We start from the raw sequence: 15438 nt of genomic DNA on the forward strand, positions 1-15438 counted from the left end.
TTGAATTATTACTCAGAAAATTTAAGATTTGTTATCACTTCTTTTGAGGCTACCTTTCAGTATGCAAGTATCCTTTAATAAATAAATTGTTAAAAATATTTTTTTCTAATACGCACAAAGGCAGTGTGAGATCACAAGGTCCTAAACACAGTGTGAACATGGGTATATTTGATTAAGTTGTTAAAAGCCCATTAAGAACCTATCCTTTATGATACTTTAGGGTGATTCCATTCTGTAAAAGTGCTTTTGAAATGTAATGTTTCTGAAATTAATTTATGAGAGAAAAGATAACTATTATCTAAGTACCCCATGCAAAACTATCCATTCCTAAGGTGGATATGGATTTCTTAATGACAATAATTTGGTTTAGCTTTTCTGGACTTTTAACAAATACTCACTTAGAAAAATAGTTTTAATAGTGATCTCATAACATCAATACTTTAGTGTTCTGCAGGGTGTGAATATATAACTTGACACTATCAGCATGTTGGAAGTTGTGTGAGGAAGTAAACAGAAAAGACTTACAGAAACATAACTTGTTTCTCTAAGCCCTATGGTTTGTTGTTGTTGCTATGTTCTGTTTTTTTTTTTTTTTTTTTTTTTTTTCTGTTATTTCTTTTGTTTTTTTTTTTGATCTATTTGCTTCTTTTTTAATCTTGTTTGTTAGTGATGGATAGATACAGCAACAAGTGGAGGTATCTGAGCTTTTTACCAGAAGTGTTTCATCATACATCAAGTATTGATGTAGTTTTAAAAATTAGGATTAAATCTGAAGCAGATGGAAGGATTAGGTCTTTCCACTCACCTCCTTCCTCATCTCAAATTTCTTCCATTGTATCCCCTCTCTATAACACCCAACTATGCTGATCTCAGGAGGAGAACAGTAAAATTTCTCGAGAACTTGACTTGTAGAATAAAACTAACTAACTAATGATGACAGGATCCCTGTATGTGACCTTCCCTGAACCACCATCACCCATTTTTCTCCCAGCATCCTGAGACCTCCATGAATGTCTTCTTTCTTCCTCTCCAGAAGTAGCAGATCCCCTTTGCCTAGGAGAGAGGAGCATTGCAGCAGCCAAAGGGGAGATAAGCAGGACTGTCATGTTTCCAATCCCTACATCTTTTCTGTTGTCAGTTTGCATGAGTAAATCATGCAAGTGACGCATTCTTGGCTTTCTCACAGGGAGGGAGAAGACACCTTTTTATGGTAACACTTATTGTTTCAGCCCTTTAGACTCAGATTATCATTCCGGCATTTGTATAACGCTCGTCAGCATTTGGAGATGGAAAAGATGGGGTTGTTAAGGTCCCATTAACAACCAAGGAAATGAAAGAAATTAGATTACTTCAGTTGCTGAATATATGGAGTACCCTGGGATACAAATGGACATATTAACACATGTCTGCATTATAATGCACAAAATATAGAGTTGCATTTCCTTTGTGGCAGTGGGGAAGCAATGCAGATTTTAAGTGTATAATCTAGATGATTTTTTAGTGTTTTAGACGTCAGCCCCCATCCTGGAGTGCACATGTAAACAGAGACATTGGTTAGTGTGAAACTGTTTGGAGGAGTGACGTCTCAAAAAGAACTGAGCTGAGAAAAACATCAGACAAAATTGTGTTATTTTCTAAAAAAAACATTACATCTTGTAAGTAAAGTGACTCAGAATATCAATTCTTCTGATGTGCTAAAAAAAATCTCCAGGAAATATGGGACACTAATTTTACTCCTTCTTTGAAACAGATACCAATAACCAGAATACCATCCATGCATCCATGCAAGCACAGCATTTTCTAGACATGGAAGAACTCCTCTTTTATTGACACCTTTCAAAAGTGAAGATTATTCTGGATGTTATCACCATTAGGCTGTTAGTCAGTAATACTTACTATGGTCAGTTTGTTTGAAAAATAACTGTCCTAATTTGCCAGGTATTTTCTAGAAGATTCAGATCTGATCTAAAAAAAAAAAACTAAAATTTGCTACCATTTATAGTCATTCAGAATTCATTGAGACATCAGCAGGTCATACGTAAATCTGCTTGGGAAAAAAAAATAGCATATGTACATTTTATTAATCTTGATCTGTTAAGCACTTCAAACAATGTGAAATGAGACACATATCAGCATTCTGTTTGTTTCCTTAGAGGAGATCTGGTCAGAAGTTCCCTATAATACAAAATACTAGTTTAAATCTAACAATGAACCAGTAACACCAACAAATTGTTTCTGGAGTTATACAATCAAATTGTAACATAAGAACTAGCTAAATTAGCCTCTCTGAAATAAGTATTCATTTATAACTGATTATAAAAACAATAAAAATAATAAATTGATATTAAATTGCATTTTATATAGATTTCCCAAGGAAGATAGGAACAATTGAATGTGCCTCTGTAAATATTTGTCTGCTCAGCTACACAGCTGAATGGAGAAAGATTAGTCTGGATGGTTTATCTCATAGATATAGTGAATGAGTCCTTAGCTGTTTGCAGCATTGGACCCAAGGCACACATTATTGATTGTGAATATACATGTGGGTTACATACGGTGTTTTACTTGCAACTGCAGATTCCACTGAAGTAACAAGAATTTTTGAATGCTTAACTGTGAACTGTATATGAAACTAACTATATCTTTGAAGATGACACAAACTTAACTGGTTGACCAAAATATATAATTTACATAAATTTCAAACACTCACCGAATAAAAGAACCATGTTTTGGTTTTGATAATATAAGGATAGAAAGAATAGAAGTGCCTGATCTTAGCTGGTTCAAAATGCAGTTTTACTGGGCTGCAGAGTATTCAGAATTTTTTTTTATTTTTTTTTCTATAATTGACAATAATTCCGTATTGTTGTCTGTATACCTCAAACACACACTGTAGTAAAGGGATAAGATGTATTTTGAACTAAATAATCCCACTAGTCCTGCCCAATACCTAGTCTCACTGGTTGAGAGGGAATATTAGGAATGGAAAAGCATTGCCCTTGTCTGGCAGAATTGTGATATTCCAGTGGACACAGTGGGAAGGGTTTGGAGGAAATGGCAGTTCTGAGGCTGTCCCAATTGCATTCCTTCAGAGTAACCACAAGATGGTGCCTTCTATTTTCTCAGAGGGAAATTTAATTGTTACTTTTTAATAGAATTTATGTCACAATGCTCACTTTTTTTTTTTTTTTTTTTTTTTTTTTTTTTTTTTTTTTTAATTGCAGCCTTTTAAAAAAATGCTGAAGGCTTGTACTCTTTGCTATTGTTTATAATACGAACATCTAATTATGTCAACTGCTTGGAAACATGTTATTAAGTAGAGCTTTTTTATCCAGCCAGTCTTGACTATAAATGCTCTGCCATTTGCATTTTATAATTGCTTTTGCTGGTGAATGACCTGCTCCCTGATTTTAACAGGCACTCTGAGGGCAGTGAATAAGCACGTTAGAAACAGAAGCCATCTAAAACAATTACTACATCCTTTTTTGTTGCTGTTTTTCAATGTGTCATGGATTTATGTACATTTTATACATTTATTTTTGTACTGATCATATTATTATCATAAAGGCCAGGGAAAACATTGGCATGTGGACCATTAATATTTAGCATAATACATTAGTTGATGGGTCTCAATTTGAGAATTTCTTCACCTTTCATTCATTTTCATTAAAAAAAAAAAAAAAAGAGAGAGAAAAAAAGTTCTCTGAGATTTATGAGATTATCTCTATTTTGACACCACCTTCACACACAATGATCAGGGAGCTACTACTATAACTGTAAGCTGTTTGGTAGAAAGTACTTGTTCACTACTGAAAACTTTAGGATAAAGTTCACAGCATTACTGAAGACAGTGACAAGTATATATATAGAACATTACATTTGTTACCCTTGCAAGTGGTTGCACCTATCCTGGCCATGGTTTCTTTAAAAAAAAGGTAACATGGGCTTGAAAAGTAATCTTGAAATTTGTTTTTATTGGCATAATGGACCCACACCTTTGCAAGAGGTTGAGATGAAGAAGCTGTTGTGCTGTAACCACTTACAGTTGATACTGTGCCCTTATTGTTCTTTTCTCAAATGCAATTTAGCTTTTCTTGATTTGTTTAAATGAAGTTAGTGTAAATGCTAACATGGGCTTTATTTGTCAAGCTCTTTATCTATAGTCTGCATCAGGATAAATTTAATTCATCATGACTTACTAATGAATTATTAAATTTAATTCATTATGACTTAGAATGGCTCCTTTTAGAATTGATATGAGCAAAGTGCATACATGTACCTTGTCTTAACCAGATTGGTCTTTCAGAAAGAAGTTAATACATATTGGAATATTGTGAATGTTTCTTTGTCAACATGATAGTGGAAAGTCAGTATTTCAATTTCTAAGTTATTGTCCTAACAAAAATGTAAAGCAACATATTACAATAATTTTGTATGAAAAATCAAAAGATTTTTAGGATCCCTTCTTACCTAAATAGATTTTAAGACCTCTTCTTATTTTACCACATATTTTTATTATTATTTTAATAATTTAGTTTTCATTAATCTCTTTCATAAAAACTGTAGTGTTACTGGAGTTCAGAGAATATTTCTAATAGTTTAATATCAAAAGTCAAATATTTGGGACAGTAGTTTCTAATAGTTTTGGGGCAACCCCAGAGTAAATCCCAGCACAGAGAATTTTTTTCCCCTTTCAGAGAAGGAAGTTCAAAAGATTTTAAAGTTGAAAAATGTGTTACTCAGGTTACAATAATAAATAAATAGAGATATTAAAAAAAAAAAAAAAGTGGGAATTAATGGTAAATCAAAGTAAAAGCTTTGGGATTTATATCCCAAGTAACTTATACAACACAGAGTCAGTGATGTCATCTGTATTACCATGTCATATTTTGTAATGGAGTAACCTCAGAATTTTTAATGTTGGCTGGGAGAAACAGCAGTAGCTGTGACAATTCATAAGAGGATTTTTTTTTTCAACTTTATGCATAGATATGCACATATGCAGTTAGAAAATTGGGAACTTCTATCATCCTGTGCTCATCCTAGTGCTCATTCCACTGAGCACTATATGTGGATGTATAGCCTTGTATTGTTTGTGTGTGTGTGTATTTGTTCAGATTACTTGAGGATGAGATATTAATTATAAATAAATGCCCTCATGGAAACCACCTAGGTATTATCTTCTAATGGCAAGAACTGTTAAAAAAAAACAACAACACACAAAGAAAAATATCTTCTATAGAAAAGGGTAGGAAAAAGCAGAAATTGAAAAAAAAGGTCAATTCACTATGTCATTTTAAAAATCATTTTCAAACAATAAAACATTAAAAATGAGTTTTCTATTTTGTTTTTTGACTGTAGCTCAACAAATCTATTTAAAATCTATTTGATAGTGGACCTTCCTACAGAGGTATTTTGAATTTCTTAAGTGGTATCATTCAGGAAACCAAGAACCAAAGACTGGAAATGTACACAGAACTGTCCACTGCAAAAGCAGTGGTAATGTGATTTCAAGTGGCTCACTATCAATCCAAGGATGTTCACCTGAAACTACAGGTTTCAGTTATGGGATATTTTATGTTTGGCACAGAGAATTTGAAGTTTTATAAATATTGTTGAGAAACTTGATGTGTCATTTATTTTATAGCAACTACTCTTCATTTCCACTCTTCAGTAGAAAGAAGAAACATTCAAAGTATGTAATTATTGGCTCCCCTGATATTTTTTAATTTTATTTTTTAATTCTCAAGGAAAAAAAAGTCATTATAAAACATTTACGTCTAATTTTTCTGTGTTCCCCTAAACATTACATTAGTGTGTCACATCTACAAATATTTTAGTATATAAATATTAGTATTTTCATTTTGAATCAATCAGCTATATTATAGCTAAATGTAGTATAAACATTTAACAATAATATCAAGATATTTCACACCTACATTTGAATCAGCAAGCTTAAATGAAAGTTTAGTTCATCAGAATTAGGTTACTTTCACTTCAGCATAAGCCAGCAAAGCAACAAGCACTTCCATTTATTCTAGACTGCCAAATGAAACCATGTAATTATAAAGAAACTGATTCTAACCATTTTGATATTATGTAGCGCAATGTGATGATAATCATGTTTCTAAAACAGTAGAAACCATTGGCATTAAATTAATACTAATAGTCTCTCTCTGTTCAACATGATTTGAGGCCATGCCAGATTTTGTGTTAAATTTATACTATCACACTGAACTATAAAAATAGAATGTATTTTTATAGTGAATAATGTACCGTGGATTTAAGCTCAGACAACATTAAAAAAAAAGGTGGTTAGATACAGACATACTTTGCCAAGTTGTATGGATTTTCTAAAGTGGCTCTGTGAGATGGGCTGTTTATTTTCAAATTAAACTATATTGTGATACATAAAACATTTTAATCCAGATAGATTTATACTCTAAAAGACTGATCACATATCATTATCACTTCCTTTCACCGTGCCTGAAGATCAACAAACCTGACCCTCCTTAGACAAACACGAAATGACTTTACACTGAGGATCAAAAATGATTGAATAGGTGAATGAACTTTCACAGCCAGTGGGTGATCTCATGTGGCTGATTTCAGTGTAATCAGGATCATCTCTGCTGAAAGTCAAAAAAGTATCCTACACAGCTGTGATCACAAGATATTGAACTTTTAAGATGTTACATTGGATATCATTCTAAATCAGATAGGCACTACTGTATATGCCATTTTCTCAGTGCCATTTATATGTCTGAAGTGGTATGAATTGGTATCAGCAGTTACTGAACATCTGGTAGTCATTTGTAGCCATTGTTCCAGGGAAGTTCCAGGGACTGCACCACTCCATTCTGGAAGAGGACCTGGACTGATGCGACAAGCTTTATACCTGTAGAAATTATTGCCACTGATCTAAACCCAGATGTCAAACTGTACTTGCCACTAATCCAATTTGGAAACCCAGACCCAAATTCATGAACCTGGAGAGAGACTTATAAACCTCTCTCACAAGAGGTGGAACTGAGTAGTAAGGGTAGATGATAACTTCTGAATGTTTCCCTTTACTTGTGCAACATAGCACCTATGTTTACTCTGTGGGAGTAAACTTGCATCATACCCCTATTTCAGCCAGGTTCTGGAAGCACAAAATGACTGCACCATCCTGGTCTGACAAGAGAATAGGACTGTGAATCATCTGAATGCTGATGACACCACAGCCCAAACTATTTCATTATCTCCCCAGTGGCCTCTTATACATGTTAAAAGGAGAGATGACAGGATGAAACCTTGTGGAATCCTGCATGAGAGAGAGCCCTCGGGGCTGATGAGCAATTACCCTATGCCATCCTCTGGGATTTCTCTGAGAGGAAAAAGTGGAACCACACAAGTGCAATCCCATCTGCCCCAGCCTAGGTCCACAGGTGAGTCAGAAAAGCATCATGATCAGCACAATGGTCAGAAAGGCTGCTGGCAGAAGCTAAATGAAGCCACCTTTGAAAAAGCTTTCTTCAGTGATATGAGTTCCCTATCAGCTTCAGGAGCTAGTGTAGCTGCTAGGCTGCACTTAGGCTGGAAACCAAGTTGAATGGTTTCAGAAGACTTTAAATGGAGTCAGAGTTTCTTTACAAGAAGTCTATCTAATTCGCCAGAGTATGTTATTTTGTCAAGGAATATACTTTAGAATTGTAGAGTTGCTGAATTTGGATTTTGGACATGAATTGGTAACTTATTAAGTAGGAAATTAGGTAATTTAAGGCAATCTGGAATTTTTTGTCCCAGAGAGATATTAACAGACTGTGCTGGAAGAGTTTTTGTTTTGTTTTGTTTTGTTTTTTTTTTTTTTTGTGTGGTAGTGTGGATTTGGGTTTATTGATTGGTTGGTTGGTTTGGACCACCACTGAGCTGGTCCAAACTTATATAGTATATCACTTATAATGTATGTCACATATAACGTATATCATGTATAATGTATATCATTGAAGTTCAACTCACAACTCTAAAACTCAGAAGATTATTTCAGGTTGTAGAACTGTTATTTTGTTGCAGAAAGTGCTGGTACCATCAGTCTTGTTGATTTTCTCCATAAGATAGCTAGAAAAGTCCTTGAAATAATCATTGTTCAAGTCAGTTCCAGTGTGAAGCACATCATGCTTCACCAGCTGCCTGGAACAATTCTAATGTTCTCAACATCTTAGAAATTATGGTTAACTTACTTTATGGAATTATATTATTAATTATATTTTTCATTTTGCTAGATTTTGATGTCTGTGCTGATGACAGGTGATGAAATCTTCCATATATTTTGTCCTGAAACTAACTTAAAATGGCTCACAGTTCTCCTCCTACCAAAAAAACACCAATTGCTAAAATGGTAATTGATAATATATTGGTGATATTTTCAGCTAATTGATGTGAAATTAGTTTTCAATGTACCTGTATATTACACTTGCTATGATTTGAAAATATACTACATCAGAAATGTGTGGAAAAATATTTTTAATATAACCATATTATGTATATATAGATATTATACATATATGTGTGTGTGTATGTGCATATGATTTTCATTATAAAACTAGGTATACAACTAAGTGAACTAGAAATCTAATCTTTACAATTATGCTTTATTTTAAAAAGTAATGGTTCAGCTACAGTTGAAATACGGTCTATCTTTCTCTAAGTTTATTTTAATTCTATTAGTTGCTCATCTCTTTGTGATTCTATGTAAAAATTCTTAACATTTGTTGTTCTGTCTAGGGCTTTAAGATTGACAATGTTTTCATATACACATTCAGAATCCCTGGCATATGGAAGGAGAAACAGATTAGAAGGAAGGGTCAGGGCAGAGCTGTGCACTCAGTTTCAGTTAACTTCAGGAAGATGAAAAGTGTTTTGATTGATATGTCCTACTAAGTGCTAGAACACTGACCCATAACATAACAAGAATATGCAGGATTAGGGCTGCTACTCCTTTAAGAAAATTTAACAAGGCTTCAAATAATATGTGACATGCAAGACTGGAAGTAATGAATTTCTGAATAAATCTAGTTTTGTACAGAATATTGACAGCCAACTTTATATTAAATCCATTAAAGAGGAAAAAAATAATCTATAAAAGAGCATACATTTGGAGACTTTTATATTTAAAACAAACAATGTTATTCACTTAACTCAGAATGGTAAGAGCGATGCAGGCTTGCCATTCCTATCTTCTTGTTTTGCTTTGTAGGACATTAAAAGTAAAATTTATGATGGTAGTATCATAACCGTGTGTCTAACATGTTAATACGATTTCTAATTACCTTTCTAAACTCTAGTAGTGTAATGAAAACAGTTAAATATTGTTTAGCTTTCTTATTAATATCTACATGCAAAGATACTTTTTTTTTTTTTTTTTTTTTTAGGCTGTAGTCATGCACAAGCTTGCTAGTAAATAGATTGTAAACAATTATTACATTCTGAAAAACAGTTATCTTGATTCTATGTGATTTGTGAGCTGTCAACTGTGACAAAGAATGAAAGAGGTATCAGTTACTTATTCACACTTAAGGAGATGAGTTTTTTTCAGAATCGCTTTCTGTTAAGTCTAAGAACTGTTGATTAAAATTAGCTGCTGATTAAAATTTTCTTCTGTGAATTCTCTGCTTAGAATTGTAGCCCTATTTTCTAATGTTTTATGGTGTTTGGTACCACAAAAGAGTTGCACTTAACTGCGCTTGTGTTCAGAGATCTGTATGCTTTCCTTCTACTTTTCTTCTACTATCTGACTGTGTCTAAGGTGACTTGGAGGCAACATTACTTTCTGGTAGCATTTAGGAAGACAACGATATTTTGTAAGGGTTGGTAAAAAATCAGTAACAATTGATGTTCTTGTAATGTGCCTGCAGTGTGGAGGGTACCTTGGGGCAAAAGGTTATTTGTTTTGCATTAAGAGAAGGATCTTGTAATATCCATTAGAAGAGCTCATTTTCATGGTATACAGTAATTTCTGAAATACAGTCCATAAATTCTATAAACTTTTTGCTGTTTTCCCCTAAAAATGGTTAGATGATATCAGTATTGAGATATTGGATCATATTTTCTAAAATCATGCCTGAATTTATCTACCACCCCCCCCCCCAAAAAAAAAAAAAAAAGTATTATAGAGATGCTTCTGTATTTCACATCTTGTTATTCCAAAAGGTATATTCTCAAAGTGTGAGAACACAAAGTTTAGCTGTGTAGAAAATACTGAATGTACTCAGATTGGAATCAAAATGAGACAAGAAAATATATATTCAAATAACAAAGGTCAAACATGAAGTAATTTGTTGTAAATCTTTTTGAACATGATTTTTAAATATGTGGGGAAAATGCTTCCATGTGTCATATCTCTTAGATAGAACCCAAAGAAAAATAAGGATCCAAATCACGAAGTGATTTGCATTTTTTTTTTAAATGTTACCAAACGATGGTACTGTTTGGGAGATAATAATGTTTACTCTTTCCAGACAAATTAAATTTTAAAATACATACCATACCTAAAAAAACATACTAAATGAAGTAATTAAATCATATATTTCAAACAGTGTACAGAGATAAGTTTGCACGAGCTTATACAACATAATTTGAAAACACAGGATGGAATAATTTTCTAGATAAAATAATTATCACAAAATTGTGTTAACTGCCTTTTTAAGACTGTCAGTTTTGCCAAAAATTCTCATTTTAGGGAGTGGAGTTCATATTAATGAATTTACAAATCCAAGTAAAATTTTCAGATAAAGTATTTTGCTAATTTTCTTGAGATCTTGTTTTCAGGATATTTCAGAACCTTGACATCAAGTACATGCATCTTCTTATTTCTTGGCCATTGACTGTAATCCAGTTGATACTGATAGGGTCTAAAAGTTGATACCCTTTAATAACTGTGTTCATTTCTGTGCAAAAGATTTTGGTGAATTGAGCTTGAGAAGGATTCACTCTGTTTTACCACTTCTGTTCGATGTCTTGGCAGAGAAGGCAAGGGATAAAATCTAGAAAGTGTTAAGTGCTAATGAACCGTTTTTAAGCTTCAGAATTAAGTGCCCAAGAATGTTTCAGTTAGGTCTTTAATTTCAGAGGTGAGAGCCATATAATAGCTGCTGGTGATGAAACACTGAGTGTTGTGGCATTTGTTTTTTAATGGATTATTTGTGAAATTCATAAGTTATGTGCTATGTTCTACACATAGTGAAAATGCCAAAATCTACAAGCCTTAGCAATTTCACATCTGAGACATTAGGGAATACCAAATTAAATCTTGCAATTTCTGATGATTTCAAGATTAATCTCAGTTCCATAATCATAACTGCAGTTCTCATCTTAAGCAACAGCACTCTTTAAAATGAAGAAATCAACAAGAATTGAATGTTTCCATTCAAAATACAGCTGGATGAAAAGGAGATACAGTTTCCTGCTTTCACACAGTGCTAATCAACAATACCTTATGCATGAAGATTGGATGCATTATGGCTCAGAGTATTCATTTAGAAATTTTAGCTAACATATTCCCACAGTGAAAGCCGTAAGTTTCATCTTTTATTTCATCCTAGTGCACAGGAAATTTTTGAAGAGGGATTGTTAATGAGTGTCCATTGCAGAACTTGCTTCATGTAGCCAGAGGGAAATAATTAATTTTGTCTTAAACTTTAGCCTCTGAAGGAGTTATGCCTGACCATACACCAAAGAGAAAGACCTTCCTGTCCTTTGGATTTAAAACTTCAAACTTTTTTTAGTTGTAGGTGGCTAAAACCTTTAACTCACAAGCTGACTAAGTGTCAAAATTTACTTCAAACTCTTCTGGAGAAAAAAGTGTTTGAAAAGAAGGGTACCACAGCCAGAAGATTACCATTTCCTTCTCTCTTGCCTATTACCCTGCTCATGCGAAAGATTAGAGAAGAGAGCATTTGTTCAGGATTTGGGGGATTCAAGTTCAGTTCTATCCCATGTTTGAGACAGCTACCTCTTGCATTTTATATTTATTTTTCTACTTTAAACAGAATTTTCCATTAAAATATTAAACATCACTGAGACTCTGCCACTGAGTGCCCCAGTGCCTGATCTCCAGAACTGCCTGCATTCTCTTTCCTTCCCTTTCTCCCTCTCTGCCTCTGTTCACTGCTTCCATGTGAAATGGAACAGGATCAGTAGGAGGAAACTGCAAGTGTTTTTACCCTGACATGGTCTAATGTCTTAGACCATGTTCTGCTGACAAACACTAGAGTTTAGATCTCTCTCTGGCAGAAGATGCTGTTGAACTGACACTCTCAAATGTGTCTCAAGTTCAGATCACATGCTCCAGCTGATGAACGGCTGCATAGAAAAAGGTTGCAATGTCTGCCACATGTCCTTTAGCAGTTGCTATATTTTTTGAGAAACATTATTTGTTAGGTCACTTCAGAGCACATCAACTGAATCATGGATTTTAGCCATGGAACACTTGATGATTTGATGGGTACTAGAACTAAACAATGTGTTAGCAGAAGTTCTTATGATAATGGTCAAATGACAAACCTGTAATGTTTAATGTGGATAACAGAGTACTTTACTACTCAGAATGCCTTCAGCCCTTGAGTCCTCCAAAGAATTAGGTAGGGTAAGGTGCTTAAATGCTTTCTGGACCTAATCTCCAAACTCTAGGTTTGTATGAGCAGTGGAGATTTAACAGTTTTGACAGTTCTTGAGTCAGAAGAGAAATTAAATGATTATATATTGATTGCTGATCACTAATCACAACAAGTCAATGATCAACATGTACTTAGTATAATTCCAGGCGCTATGTCTTCCTTCTTTAATTTTTAAAATAATTTTGTGGACTGTAGACCATTTATTAAGAAACCAGAATTCAAAGGATTAGATTATACTTTGTATTTGCTTTGGGTAAAACGATTTGTCAGAGGCTTGTCATAAAATCTTGGGTTTTGTAATTAATTATTTGATTAATATATTCCTCCATTAGTTGGAAAACATTTAAGTTAAAGCATGTGTTAAAAGTGAAACAGACACCCAAAACGGAGATTTCTCTACCTCCATATTTATTCCATACTTCAATTCTCAGACTGAGGAAGGGCTAACAGTGCAACGCCCATTCAGCAGTTGAGAATTCAGTCACATGAGGGTAATAAGGGAGATTTTATTTTACTTTTCAAATTTCTTGCACTGAAAAAAAAAAAAAAAGAGCTTTGAGGTGATGAAAAGATGTTTATAACCTGTTTTTCTCACGCTATCCTCTTGGTAAAGATGGAATGAAACAAAATATTTTTTGCAGATATATTCTTCATAAATGATATTCAGTAGTGGAATAAGTGTTTAGATAAAGAAGATATTGGAAATAAGGTAGTAGATTTATTTCATTAAAAGGTCTGCATTTTAACAGTAGTTAAACAGGTAAATTTCCTACTCTGAGGCTTATTGTTTTGTTAAGGAACAGCTATTTAAACCATATGGAAATGAAATGTATTAAGTTGAAATATGGTAAAGGAAATTTTACTGAATACCTAATATACACATTACATTCAGATACTGTCCTATAAGGCAAAACTGTGTCAACAGAACATCTATTTGAAATATTTTTATGTATCATGTGCATGTATAGTCAGTAGCTGGCAGATAAATAATTGTAGAGACAAGGTGAATTTTTCAGTGAGTCACTGCAGCTTGATAAGTCATTTTAATTATTATGCAATGCATATTTAAAAGATGGTAATTTATTATGAGCTCCAGGCTGAGACAAAGCAAACTTACAGGACTGACATGGCTGTGCCAAAGGAATGAATCTGCTTCTAGGCATTGCAGCTAGACATTTCTTACAGATGTGGCTCTTTTTTTCTTTTTTTTTTTTTTTTTTCCTTTTTTTTTTTCTTCTCTTTTTTTCTCTTTTTATCTCTTTCTCTCTCTCTTTCTCTCTCTCTCTTTCTCTTTTTATCTCTCTCTTTCTTTCTCTCTCTATCTCTTTCTCTCTCTCTCTCTTTCTCTCTCTCTTTCTCTCTCTCTCTCTTTTTCTCTCTCTCTTTCTCTCTTTCTCTTTCTTTTTCTTTCTTTTCTTTTCTTTTCTTCTTTTTTTTTTTTTTTCTTTTTACTCTATTTTCCTCTCTAGAGGTCCTTCTGTAGTGCCATGGTAGAGGAGCTAAGGATGTCTCTGAAGTGTCAGCGTCGATTAAAACACAAGCCACAGGCCCCCGTTATTGTGAAAACAGAAGAAGTTATCAACATGCACACATTTAATGACAGAAGGCTGCCAGGTAAAGAAACCATGGCATAGAGCTGGGAAGCCAAATACCCCAAGCACAAACTGACGTCTTTTTTCCAAACAACCTTGCGAGAATGTTTCCTGTGGAAATATGCAACCTGTGCAAAATAAAATGAGTTACCTCATACCGCTGTGTCTATGAACTAGAGACTCTGTGATCTCAGCAGTTGCAATGGCCAGACTCGAATCACAAGCATCATGGATCAACCAAGTTATGCGGGGTTACACTGTTCGTCATGGGTTTCCACCATTCTGAATGAATGAAAGTTCCATGTGAGTTTTGTGGCTGGTTTCAAATGCAGTCTCAGTGAGAAGTTACAGGTTCCTTTTAAAGTTCAACTGTTGCCAGGAGATGGAGAATAAATATCTGAGATGCTACTAACCACAGAAGGAGTCTAGTAAAAGTAATATCTCAGAACTGTAATGGAACAAAAACCTATACTTTCTTCAGAACTTCCAAGCATAGGAAGAGTAGGTAACTGTAACTGCCATCTGTACAGGCAATATGAGCTTACTGGATGGAAGAAATGTTAAAGCAAAGAAACATGAATCCCATGAAGAGAAGGATAAATATGGGAATGCTCAGCTGCTTTCTGGACTGTCTGTGTCACTGAACTAAGTAAATAAATAATAATTAAAACAAAACAAAAACAAACAGACAAAAAAGCCAACAATGATGATTCACCTGGGCTGGAACTGTGATCTAACAAACAAAGAAACAAACAAAAACCATCAACAAAAATAATCCATAATTTTGACCCAAATTTAGATGAATAAAAGTTTTGTGAGTACAAAGGAATGTATCTTACAATCTTTAGATAAAAGCAATTTTTTTTTTTTTTTTAAACTATGAAGCGGGGGGGGGGGGGGGGGGGGGGGGGGGGAGCGAGGGAGGAAGGGGAGGAAAAGTGTGTTTCACGCATACAGGGCTCACATTTTAGTCTGAATGTGTTTTGAAGCCCTTGTTCCTGCTACTAATTGAACTCAATGGAGCCTGTGCAATTCTCGCTAATGTTGGAAGTAGGATGGGTCACCTAAGAGAAGTGAATGTAGAGAACTTTAAGGAGGACTGCATTTTTCAGTACAGTCACAGTACTAAATGAACAAAATTCTTGAGCAGTTTTTTTTTTTTTTTCAAAAAAAAAAAATGTTCAGGTTTA

At 33.9% G+C, this 15438-nt stretch overlaps 1 protein-coding gene across 1 annotated transcript in view; it reads left to right on the forward strand.

Moving 5' to 3' along the window:
- The window catches only part of GRIK2 (glutamate ionotropic receptor kainate type subunit 2), a 394781-nt gene extending 379682 nt beyond the window's left edge, over positions 1-15099 (forward strand). Inside the window, exon 17 of the mRNA XM_032184252.1 lies at positions 14126-15099. Within this exon, the coding sequence (XP_032040143.1) occupies positions 14126-14290 (165 nt within the window). The 3' untranslated portion in view covers positions 14291-15099. The remainder of the gene's footprint in view (positions 1-14125) is intronic.
- Positions 15100-15438: the final 339 nt, after the last annotated feature.

The sequence above is a fragment of the Aythya fuligula genome, chromosome 3, assembly GCF_009819795.1.
Source record: "Aythya fuligula isolate bAytFul2 chromosome 3, bAytFul2.pri, whole genome shotgun sequence".
NCBI lineage: Eukaryota > Metazoa > Chordata > Aves > Anseriformes > Anatidae > Aythya > Aythya fuligula.